The sequence below is a fragment of the Eurytemora carolleeae genome, unplaced genomic scaffold, assembly GCF_000591075.1.
Source record: "Eurytemora carolleeae unplaced genomic scaffold, Eaff_2.0 scaffold349, whole genome shotgun sequence".
Lineage (NCBI taxonomy): Eukaryota > Metazoa > Arthropoda > Copepoda > Calanoida > Temoridae > Eurytemora > Eurytemora carolleeae.
In genome coordinates, this window is record NW_019396296.1 from 20,903 (window position 1) to 32,476 (window position 11,574).

Here is an 11,574-nt window from a genome sequence, read left to right on the forward strand (position 1 = left end):
CCCCCCCTCCCCCCCCCCCCTCCAGTCGTCTTTCACTCCTAGTTAAAGCTCTAGACTGCTTACCCCCTAGGGTAGTTTTTATGGGGTAATATATTGTTTAAATAACGTGTGTCCAAGGACTAATTATATATACTTGCAGTAAGAGACAAATCACTGGGAGGAGAATTACTGGTTCACAGAATAAGGAGTAGGATTAGGAGTAGGAGTAAGAGTAGGATTAGGAGTAGGAGTAGGAGTAGGAGTAGGAGTAGGAGTAGGAGTAGGAGTAGAAGTTGGAGTAGGAGGAGGTGTAATAGTAGGAGTAGGAGTAGGAGTAGGAGTAGGAGTAGGAATAGGAATCAAGAAAAGACTTTGATCCGGGTTTATAGAAGCAGAAAAAGGAGTAAAAATGGAATGAGTATAGAGCAAAACTAGGATATGGAAGTTAAGTAACAAAACAGAATAGGAGGCAGTAAAAACGAACACAGTAGTGAGAAGCATGCAAAATTTGCTATTTGGGCGAAGTCAGGAGTAGGATTAGGACTCTGGGGATCGGAAGTGGGCCTGCAATTAAGAATTAAGAAGTAAGATTGCGTATTTGAGTAGGATTAGAAATGGATTTAACGGAAAAAATTTAGGAATGAGTGAGATATTATGATCAGGATAACGTGTAAGAGTAGGATATAGGGTGAAAGAGTAGGATTAAGAGTAGGATAAAGGTAATAGAAGGATTAAGTATGCAGTGCAGTATCAGGACTGAGACTGATATGAGAGTAAGATCAGGACTGATACTGATATGAGAGTAACATCAGGGCTGGGACGGATAACTGAGTAACATCAGGACTGGGACTGATCTGAGAGTAACATCAGGACTGGAACTGATGTGACAGTATCATCAGGGCTGGGACTGATATGACAGAAAGATCAGGGCTGGGACTGATAATTGAGTAACATCAGGACTGGAACTGATGTGACAGTATCATCAGGGCTGGGACTGATATGACAGAAAGATCAGGGCTGGTACTGATAATTGAGTAACATCAGGACTGGGACTGATATGAGAGTAACATCAGGACTGGGACTGATATGAGAGTAACTTCAGGACTGGGATTGATATGAGAGTAACATCAGGGCTGGGACTGATATGAGAGTAACATCAGGGCTGGGACTGATAATTGAGTACTTCAGGGCTGGGACTGATATGTAAGTAACAGCAGGGCTGGGACTGATATTAGAGTAACATCAGGTCTGAGACTGATATGAGAGTAACATCAGGACTGGGACTGATATGAGAGTAACATCAAGGCTGGGACTGATATGAGAGTAACATCAGGGCTGGAACTGATATGAGAGTAACATCAGGGCTGGGACTGATATGAGAGTAACATCAGGACCGGGACTGATAATTGAGTACATCAAGGCTGGGACTGATATGAGAGTAACATCAGGACTGGGAATGAAATGAGGTAACATCAGGGCTGGGACTTATATGAGAGAAACATCATTGCTGGGACTGATATGAGAGTAACATCAGGAATGGGACTGATTTGAGAGTAAAATCAGGGCTGGGACTGATATGAGAGTAACATCAGGGCTGGGACTGATATTAGAGTTACATCAGGGCTGGGGCTGATGTAAGAGTAACATCAGGGCTGGGACTAATATCAGAGTAACGTCAGAGCTGGTACTGATGTAAGAGAAATGGTACTGGTACTAAGTTTTTGATCCCTTCTTATTTTGCAATACATTGTTTTATGCCTAAAATGGTAAAAGAGGTCTATTGGTTATCAGAGGTCTTTTTGTAAACTTGACCCCCCTCCCCCACCATCCAACTTCTGTAATGTAAGCCATAGTTTTAGTGTTTCAAGGAAAAGATCTAATTTAGAATTTGTAGTTTAGAATAGATGGAGGAGTATCCAGCAATAGGATATTTTCTCAGTAGGGGGTATACTCTCTTTCAGGGGGCAGTGAACTACATAAATACGGACAGATATTGGAAATTTCAAAACAAGCCGACTACAAGTAAACCAAAAATAAAATAGTAAAAAGGACTATTTATAACAAGAGCATAATTTTTGAGCAATTTGGGGGAGTTTTAACATTTCTCTTTTGGAAGAGAACAAGCTAGGTAAGTACAAAAACTAGAAAATTCTAACTCAAACGTTTGAATAAAAAAATCAATATTTCTGAACAATTTTAGAAATGTGCGTCAAAAACAATTTTGCTTAACAAGTCAACTTTGGAAGAGGGTTCTAATGCTTATATTTTTTAACACTTAAAGAATTCTCATAGTTTAAAATTATTACTCATCAAACTTCTGCGGAGACTGGAAGGATATTTTAGACATGTGTGTTTTGCATTCTTAGTGGGGGTGTAATACAAGGAGCTCTAAACTTTCATTTTCTATTAAATTAAAAAGATTATTCAGGGAAAATAACAATTTTTACAAAGTTCCTCTGCAAAATAAAACATTACATGATTTAAGAAACAATTTTAGAAATAAAACTTTAAATGGCAAAGGAAAGAAGAAAAGAATGAATAAATTACACAAAATTTGATAGTAATTGTTCAATTAGAAAAATGTGCATATCTCACTAAAAGAAATATTTTTTGAAGTTCAAAAATGTTCGTTTGTTATCCGCAGATGTTTGTCAGGTTTGTCTTTTTGTTCTAATTTTTCCAGCGTAAAAAGTTGTAAAATATTGCTAGGAATGCGGGGACAAAAAGGCCTTACAGTTCATGCCCATCAGGGGTAAATATTCCCCACCAGAACTCATACAAATATTTATAAATAAAAAGTGTCCTTGAAAATAAAAAAATATGTTGACAAATCATTTTTGTAAAAAATTGAAAGACAGGGTTGACATTGAGCAGGTAATGATGGTTCTTGGGCAACTCAAAAATGTCAAAAATTTGAACAATGTCATAACTAGCACTATTCATGATACCAACCATAGACCATAGTAATACTAGAGAAGGGACTATTCATGATACCAACCATAGACTATAGTAATACTAGAGCAGGGACTATTCATGATACCAACCATAGACTATAGTTATACTAGAGCAGGGAATATTCATGATACCAACCATAGACTATAGTAATACTAGAGCAGGGACTATTTATGATACCAACCATAGACTACAGTAATACTAGAGCAGGGACTATTCATGATACCAACCATAGGCTATAGAAATACTAAAGCAGCCACTAATCACGATATCAACCATAGACTATTGTATAACTGGTGCAGGGACTATTGATGATACCAACCATAGAATATAGAAATAATCAAAACATAAACTTTACATGAAACAAAACATAGACTTTAGTATTAATAGTATAGTATATTTATGACTTAAAAGTAACCTATATATGATTAAGACTAAAACTATTCAATGTACAAACCATCGGAGGTTGTAATTTATTGAGACTTGAGAGGATATATAACCGTCAGAAAATCTAAAAATAATTAATTTTGCATCAAATAAAATTAAATTCTTATTTAAATCTGTTTTTGTGAAATGTTTGAACTGTCCTATTATCTACAAGATTTGAATTTGAACTATCCTATATTTTAGGAAATTCCTGTGTTTATTACAGGGCTATGGAGCTCGGGTGTAGAGCAATAATACTTTAGAATCATTCATTTCAAATCACAGAGCTATAAATCTCCCAGACTAATCGAACCAATGGAACAGTGAAGCAGTCCATCCCAGTATAGAGATGAAATCCACCAAAAAAAATAAGTTCTATATTTGTTAATTGCCTTTTTAGTCTTCTTCATAAGAAAATCGATTTAACCAAATGTTGTGACAGCTTTTGCTCTGATTTAAAAATAAAGATCCTTTAAAAGATTGAAATTGAAACCAATCGTTCCTCAGAACTGTTGTAGATTTGTGATAAACTGTTTTCTGTCAATACACAAGAATATACAAAATAAGTTAAAGTTGAAATTGGAATAAAAAAATAAGACTAAAAGGTATATTTTTAATCATTAATATCGAATAAAAACATAAATTTTACAATGTTTACAAGTTTCTTGATTTTTTTTTCAATCAATTTCAAAGGAATTGAATCTTTGCCACAAATCCAGTTTTTGTAAAACCTATATCTTTGCAACCTTATGATGTAAACCTTTGATATTTTAAACTTACATTATTTGATCTAATAGCCTTCACAGTTTAAAATATTAAAGGTCTACGACATTGGGTTGTAACGATATTGAAATTTGAAAATCAGAGTTTGTGGCAAACACTCAATTCCTTTGGAATATTCTTTTAAATTGGTCTAAAGATGAATCTGAGTTTATTTGTTATTTCCTTACAAACAAACAATCATGCCTATTCAAGTTTAATTGTCCCTGGAATCGTATTCTTGAAGGCTGATGTGATTGCCGCGTGGTCGTTTTTATTTTGTTTTTATTTTGAAACAAATATTTTTGTTGTCAAAATAATTAATGGTTGAATCCCGGGTATTCTATGGTATTGACAGCTAGTAAAATGGTCACTTTTTGGAAATACTCAGTTAGCAGAGAAGATAGAGAAGAGGGTTTCTTGTGTTTCAAACCTTAAGTTTAATCCAGATTTTAAACATTTTAAATTAGCAAAGACGACCTGTATGTCTTGTTAACAATTTTATCTTTTATATCTTTCTTAAAAAAATAGGTGGTTTACGATGATTTGCAATAACTTCATTTTTTTATATTGAAATTTGCTCTTTCGATATAAATTCAAGTGGCCCGCCATTCACAACGATTCCCGTAAACATCTTCTTCTGATCAAAAATTCGGAAAATAAAGTCGTTAAAATTCTGTAAATTATCTTCATTGTTTCTATTGCAAAACATCCGCAAGAAATTTTTACGTACAGAGAACCTCCGAGAAAATGTAAGCTTATCGTTGAAAAGCAAGTCAGTGAGATAAAGCAATTAAATTACCAATATTAAAAACTATTAAAAAATACATTTTTTAATGTTTTTAGCATCTAATTTTTTGAGATATTAAGAATTTGCTTCCATTTATTACAGAATAGAAATTTTCTTAATCAAGCTGAATTACTTATAAGCCGCCAAATTTTTAGAGCTCAATAACCAAATTCAATGAAATCCAGAAATAGTTGAAATACGTAGATCTAGTTAAGCCACTTCGCCACGTAGTTAAACTACTTCTCGCTACTTATTAAATTTGGTCACAGGATTGGTACAAATATCCTTCTGCGTGACTCTAACTCATTTATTTACAAATTTGGCTTGTCTTGGTGTTTGTCTGTCTGTTTGTAATACGTCAAAACGGCTGAACCGATCGGGTCCAAATTTTTTGTGGGACATCACGTGACCACAGGGAAAGTTTATGAATGATAAAAATTTTAAAAAAATGTATTTTAAAGGGTTTTTACTTTTGTAAAAAAAATTAAATTCTTGAAAATCCGCAATTTTTTTTTTAAATCCGCAAAATTTTTTTCTTCTTTGTTTTAAAATGTAAACAAAAAGAACATGTTCACAATTTAAATAGAAGATGAGCGCGAAGCGCCTTGAATTTATCATGAAAATAAAACTTTAAAAATTCTTTCTAACTTTTTACATTTGTTTACGTTGCTCTTTGCAACAATTTTTTAAACCCCCGGAGAAAAAATATATATATTAATTATATAAACATATATGTATCACGAAAAAGCTTTTTTCATTTCAACTATTTTTTTATGTTTCCTTTATTCTCCCTTTGATGGTTTTGTTTGTTTGGATAACTTGTATTATTGTTAACTGGTGAAATAAGTTTTAGTCTTTGCCACAGATTATCCAAAACTTTGCAACCTAACGTCGTAGACCTCAGATATCTTAAACAATGGATTTATTACAGATCAACAAATTAATATTAAATATCAAAGGTCTACACCATCAGGTTGCAAAGATAACAGGATTAGAAATTTTGAGTTTGTGAATTGCAGCAAGACTTAATTTCCTCCAAACCTGTAATTAATCCCGTTTTGAACCTTTTTTATACGTTTAAAATAAAATCAGTAATCAAACAATTTTCTTTCAATTTTTTTATTGTTTGTATTAAATTTTTCTTATTTATAACATATTTACATTTAATACAACTTGACAGTATAGAATTATACAACTAAGAAAATGACTATAATGGAATAATGCCCGTCATATGTAATTTTGACAATATTAGAATATTTTCTGAAAGAATCTTGTTGAGATTTAAAATTAAGATTTTATGGTTTAAAACCGCTCAGGCTCCAGTTTAGAACAGCTTCTGCTCCAGTTTAGAACAGCTTCTGCTCCAGTTTAAAACAGCGCATGTTCCAGTTTAGAACAGCTCCTGCTCCAGTTTAGAACAGCTCCTTCTCCAGTTTAGAACAGCTTCGGCTCATGTTTAGTACAGCTTCAGCTTTTATTTGAGTTTACATCAGCTCCTTATGTAGGTTTCGAACATCATCAGCTCCTTCTCAGGTTTAGAACAGCTCCTATTCAGGGTTAGAACAGCTTACGTTGGAGATAAGAAAAGCTCATGTTCATGATCAATTAAAACGTCTGCTCATGGTTGAAACAGATTCTGCTCATGGTTAAAACATTTCATAACAGCTCCTGGTTCAATTTATAATGGCGATTTTTTAGGTTTAGAACAATTCGGATATAGATTTAGAACATCTCCTTTCCCGGCATAGTTCAACTTCTGCTCGGGATTTAAACAGCTTTTGTTCGAGTTAAGACAGCTTCTGCTCTGGTCTAGAACAACTCTTGTTAAGGTTTAGAACAGTTCCAGCCAGAGTTTAGCGCAGCTCCTGCTTAGGTTTTTAACAGCTCCTGTTTAGGTTCAGAGTAGCTCCTGCTCAGGTTTTTGACAGGTCCTGTTCATGTTCAGATTAGCTCCTGCTCAAGGTTCAAACACCTAATAGAATCTCCTGTTCTGTTTTAAAAGGTTGCTTGCTCGTTTTAACATCCATTTTCTATTTATTGTAAAACTATTTTTCTGATTTAAAATTTCTCCTGTTATGAGAAACCTCTCTCCTGATTGTGTTTAAACAATCTCCTGTTGGTTTCTGTTCTGGTTCTGATCCAACCAGGAGAAGACTCGACTGTTCAAGGAGGAGGAAAGCAGCAGAAGTCCATTCTATAACAAGTAAAAATTAAATAGATTTAAGAAATCAGTTTGATTTAAATTTCACTACAAAAAGAAAAGGGTTACTACAAAAGTAATTGGATTAGAGTAATGAATGAGATTTCAATCTATAAAAGAAATAAATTGCAATTTTACCTTCTCCGTTGTAATTAGAGAGGAGAGGGAAGAATGTAAATTTTCAATTCCGCATGTATTATTATCATCTGCTCTTTGAAGAGCCGTTAGAAAGGCTGCTCCAGCCATTAATGAAGGTTTCACACTGTAGAATTGATATTCCGTAGCAGCTAGAGATAGAAATGTAGCAGCACTGCTAAACACAGGTTCAGAACAATTATATCTTTGGATGAATATTTGTAAAAAATCTAAGCTTGTGAGAGAACAGAGTTCCCAGTTTAGTTTATCCAGGATCCTCATTTCCATAGAAAGAAGCTGGGAGGAGGATATAGAGCAATCAGTGTAGATTATCAACTTCTCTAGGGATAAGGGTTGGATCTCACACAGTTTAGAGGATATAAAGAGACAAGCTGCGGCTAGGAGCTGAAGTTCAGATCTTATTATCTTTAAACTACTCAGGACTCTGTCTAGATATTGAACTGAGAGAAGGAAAACCTGACTAGCACAGTTCTGATCCTCACACACCTCCAGCATCCAGTCAGTCACAGTCTTTCTCATCCCAGCTGTGATATCAGTCTGCACTCTCTGCATATAGTTGGAACACACAGGGATATAAAATTTCTCTCCTTTAAGCATTTGTTCTATTATTCGGTCACAGAGCAGAACCTGATCTAGTGTACTATTGACATATTTTGGCTTTTTTATTTCCTTTTTAATGTCTGAAAGCCTCATGATTTCAACCTTTTGTTGACTGTCTGCGGTCATCTTTCTCTAGATACGTGATAACTTGTTTCCTTTGAGGTCTGAACCTGTTGAGGTTCAAAACGCAACTAAATGAGTAGAATCGGAGAGAACTTTAACTGTCCTGAGAGTAAATCACCTGATTGGTTGAAGTGGGTCCGCCAGATCAGCTGATTTCTGAGTTCTGACCCTGACCGTGCTGAGTAGGCTCAACATATATACTACACAGGATATTTGGGGCACTGGACTAATCCAGACCTTCCGATAGATCAAACAGGGGCGTATAGTTCAGTTTTAGAGTAAGGAAGAAAATAAGAGACAATTCCCAACACATATATGTAATACTAACTTGGGAACCAAGCGTTGCTCAGGGTTCATAGTAAATTTTACCGGGATATATATAGATATATATATTTACAATACTTTTTTTCTGCATATATTCATAAAAGCGTCCAGATTCAATTATCTTATTAATTTTTTGGCATTTCCCAAGCCCTTTTTCACGTTTCCTCTAATTTGTGTTTGGAGGCTATTCAAACCAATTTATCATCATAGTTCCATCAAACCTAGATAATACCAGAGTCTCTTATCAAGTTATTTATCTCCGTCCCATTTACCATAAGTACTCTTTCATTTTCAACCCGGCAAATGCGCTTGTCAGCTTCAGTTAGCCCTAAGCTAACCCACCATCCTGCAAATTAACCTGTCCCCTTCCTTTTCTGAGTAAAAAACGCCTAATTACATCTACGGGGTATTTCATGGGATTTTGAAGGTTATGATTGACAACCCTATATCCGATCAATAATCTAGTAGAAATCAGAATTTTTCTCATAGCTATTTCTCTGGCGAAAATAAGCTATTATTATTATAACTGTAAAAAGAGAATATTCGCGATGTCCCCTCGGCCCCCACACACACACACACTCTACTAGACAGAAGACAGACAGGTCAAATTAATGCATTGAGTATGAGACAAGCAAAGGAAGTCTTTGTCACAGGGCAAACCCTGATTTTCTAATCCTTATATCTTTTCAAACTGTTGGTGTATGCTTTTGATATTTCAAACTTGGATTAAATGGATTAACAAAAACTCATAGTTTTAGATATCTAAGGTCTACGACAGATATAGGGTTTAGAAAATCAGAGTTCGGGGCAATTCCTTTATTTGATTACAAACTTTAGACATTTTTGTTGTGCTCAATAGCTCTTCAATAACAGGAATTAAAGGATTAAAAACATGTAAGATTTTAATTTATTTAAAGGGAGTGACTGGCTATGTAAGGTAGTTGAACTGAGAATGCTGTGTTGTGTAAAGTTTCTTTCGAATTCATTGAGACATTAAACTTTTTAAAGATCTGTAAATCCTGAGTTTGAACGCAAATTCGACGTTCAACACTCCTACTTTGGGGGTGGGTACGTTTTCAGAATTAGTTTTTTTTAAATTATTAAATAATGACAACTTAAAATGCAAAAAAGTTCTACAATAAACTACAGACGTCATGTTTAGGAACATGTTGAGAAAATAAAATTAATCTTATCATCAAAAATAAGTAATTTTGTTCAATTATTAGTTTCTATTATCTCATTATTCACAAAGATTTTCGCAGATTTTTTAGAATTATTATTGAAAAGACGATATTTGAAGTATATGAAGATATCAGCAAATAAATTCAAAGAACATTAGAAATTCAATATAATAATGAAAACGAAATAATCGATTTAACATTGATTTATTGACAAATTTCTTTTGAGAAATATGTTCCTAACCATCTAATTAGATTACTGTATAATTTTTACTTTATTTATCGTTCTAGTTATTTAATAATTTAAAAAAAACTAATTCTGAAAACCTATCCACCCCAAAGTAGGAGTTTTGAACGTCGAATTTGCGCTCACACTCAGGATTTACAGATCTTTAAAAAGTTTAATATGTCTCAAATGAATCCAAAAGAAGTTTTCCACAACACTTATAGTTCAACTACCTTACATAGCCGGTCCCTCCCTTTAACTAAAAATTTACTTTAAATTGACATGAATAGCGTACAGTGTATATGTGAATGTGTGTAGAGTGTATATAAATGTAAGTACTTTTTTGGTTTAACATAAAAGGACGCAATTTGATTAAAATTTTCCAGGAGGATGTACAAATCATTCCATCTTTTTATCTTGGTTTTTAAAACTTTTTGTTGTCAGATTGTTTTGTGTCTTACAAAGCTTACATTGGCTTAAGGCAATCAAGGATGACCCAGAAAATTCATGATATGAAATAAAAGCATCAAGGGATGAAAGATACAACGAAAATAGTATTGAACAAATGACCTGAACCAAAATACCTTTTAAAATTGTTTTCTCTTACAGTGATAACCAGAAAACAATGGAATAAAAAGCGTTTTGATATTGTTTCACAGCAAATATTTAACTAACAAAGCACAATTTAAATGAAAAGGGTCTATTTACATTGTACAATTGCTATGTATAATGTTCATTAAACTATTTTAAGTCCTAACTTTAGTTGAAAAGGGTTTATTTACCTTGTGCAATTGCTATGTATAATGTTCATTAAACTAGTTTAAGTCCTAACTTTAGTTGAAAAGGGTTTATTTACATTGTACAATTGCTATGTATAATGTTCATTAAACTAGTTTAAGTCCTAACTTGAATTGAAAAGGGTTTATTTACCTTGTACAATTGCTATGTATAATGTTCATTAAATTAGTTTAAGTCCTAACTTGAGTCGAAAAGTCGTTTTCTAGTTATCACTGTAAGAATTCATTAAACACGTAATAAAAAGGATTATTAAATTATTAGTAAGCGCTAAAAAAAGAATAGATAATCACCAACATTATTATCTTTGATTAGATATGTAAAAATGTTAAAAATGCAACTAAAATGTTCCATATTGTTTTTTTTTATGAAAAATTTCTTAAATTGGTAAACAGTTAAAATTCCTATTAAAATTGTGAACTGAAAAACGACTTAATTGTTTATTTCTTAATTACCGATAAGATACCATTATGCTTAATCGATCTCAATAAAGATGTTTCATTTTTGATATTTAAATCTCGAACTGTGATAATAAATAATAACTTTGAAATTCACTGCTTTTTGTTCAATTTTTAGGGGGCCCAAAAAAATATGCCCCCTCCCCCGAGAGATATTGATTTAGTCCGTTCCTGGATGAAAACTTAAATTTGAAATAAAAACTAAATAATCTTGTTTTAAACACTGCAGAGTGAAAAAACAAACAAGGAAAAATAAATTTAAATTATGTTTTGGCCATTAGATAGTTTGAGCATTAAAGATATATTATATTAACTTTTTAACACTAAACTAAACTGTTTATCGTGAGAAAAATATTTGTGGTTCCTTTTTAGCCGGGGGAAAAGTCCAGCATGTTCTTAGTCTAGCATGTTCTTATCTAGCATGTTCTTAGTCTGGCATGTTAGTATTTTCAGTAATCCAGGGAATCAAAATAAATGGTCTCGACAACTACCAAGTCCTAATAAACATAATAATTAAATGACGCCTAAAAATATTATTACACTTTTAACAATTGACAACGGGAACTATTTGTCTTCTAAGATTTCCAAAATGTGGTCTGTAATATTAA

At 33.2% G+C, this 11,574-nt stretch overlaps 1 protein-coding gene across 1 annotated transcript; it reads right to left on the reverse strand.

Moving 5' to 3' along the window:
- Positions 1–6,025: 6,025 nt before the first annotated feature.
- LOC111700425 (G1/S-specific cyclin-D1) lies at positions 6,026–8,172 on the reverse strand. Its single transcript, XM_023471322.1, has 2 exons — positions 7,245–8,172; positions 6,026–7,100 (listed from the first exon to the last, which is right to left on the reverse strand). The coding sequence occupies exons 1-2, from the start codon at positions 7,986–7,988 to the stop codon at positions 7,008–7,010; spliced, it is 837 nt and encodes a 278-aa protein (XP_023327090.1). The 5' UTR covers positions 7,989–8,172; the 3' UTR covers positions 6,026–7,007.
- Positions 8,173–11,574: the final 3,402 nt, after the last annotated feature.

Coding starts and splice junctions, on each gene's coding strand:
- LOC111700425 (XM_023471322.1), bottom strand. CDS start 7,988: ATGACCGCAGACAGTCAACAAAAGGTTGAAATCATGAGGCTTTCAGAC. Junction 7,101..7,244: donor CTCTAATTACAACGGAGAAG/GTAAAATTGCAA, acceptor TACTTGTTATAG/AATGGACTTCTGCTGCTTTC.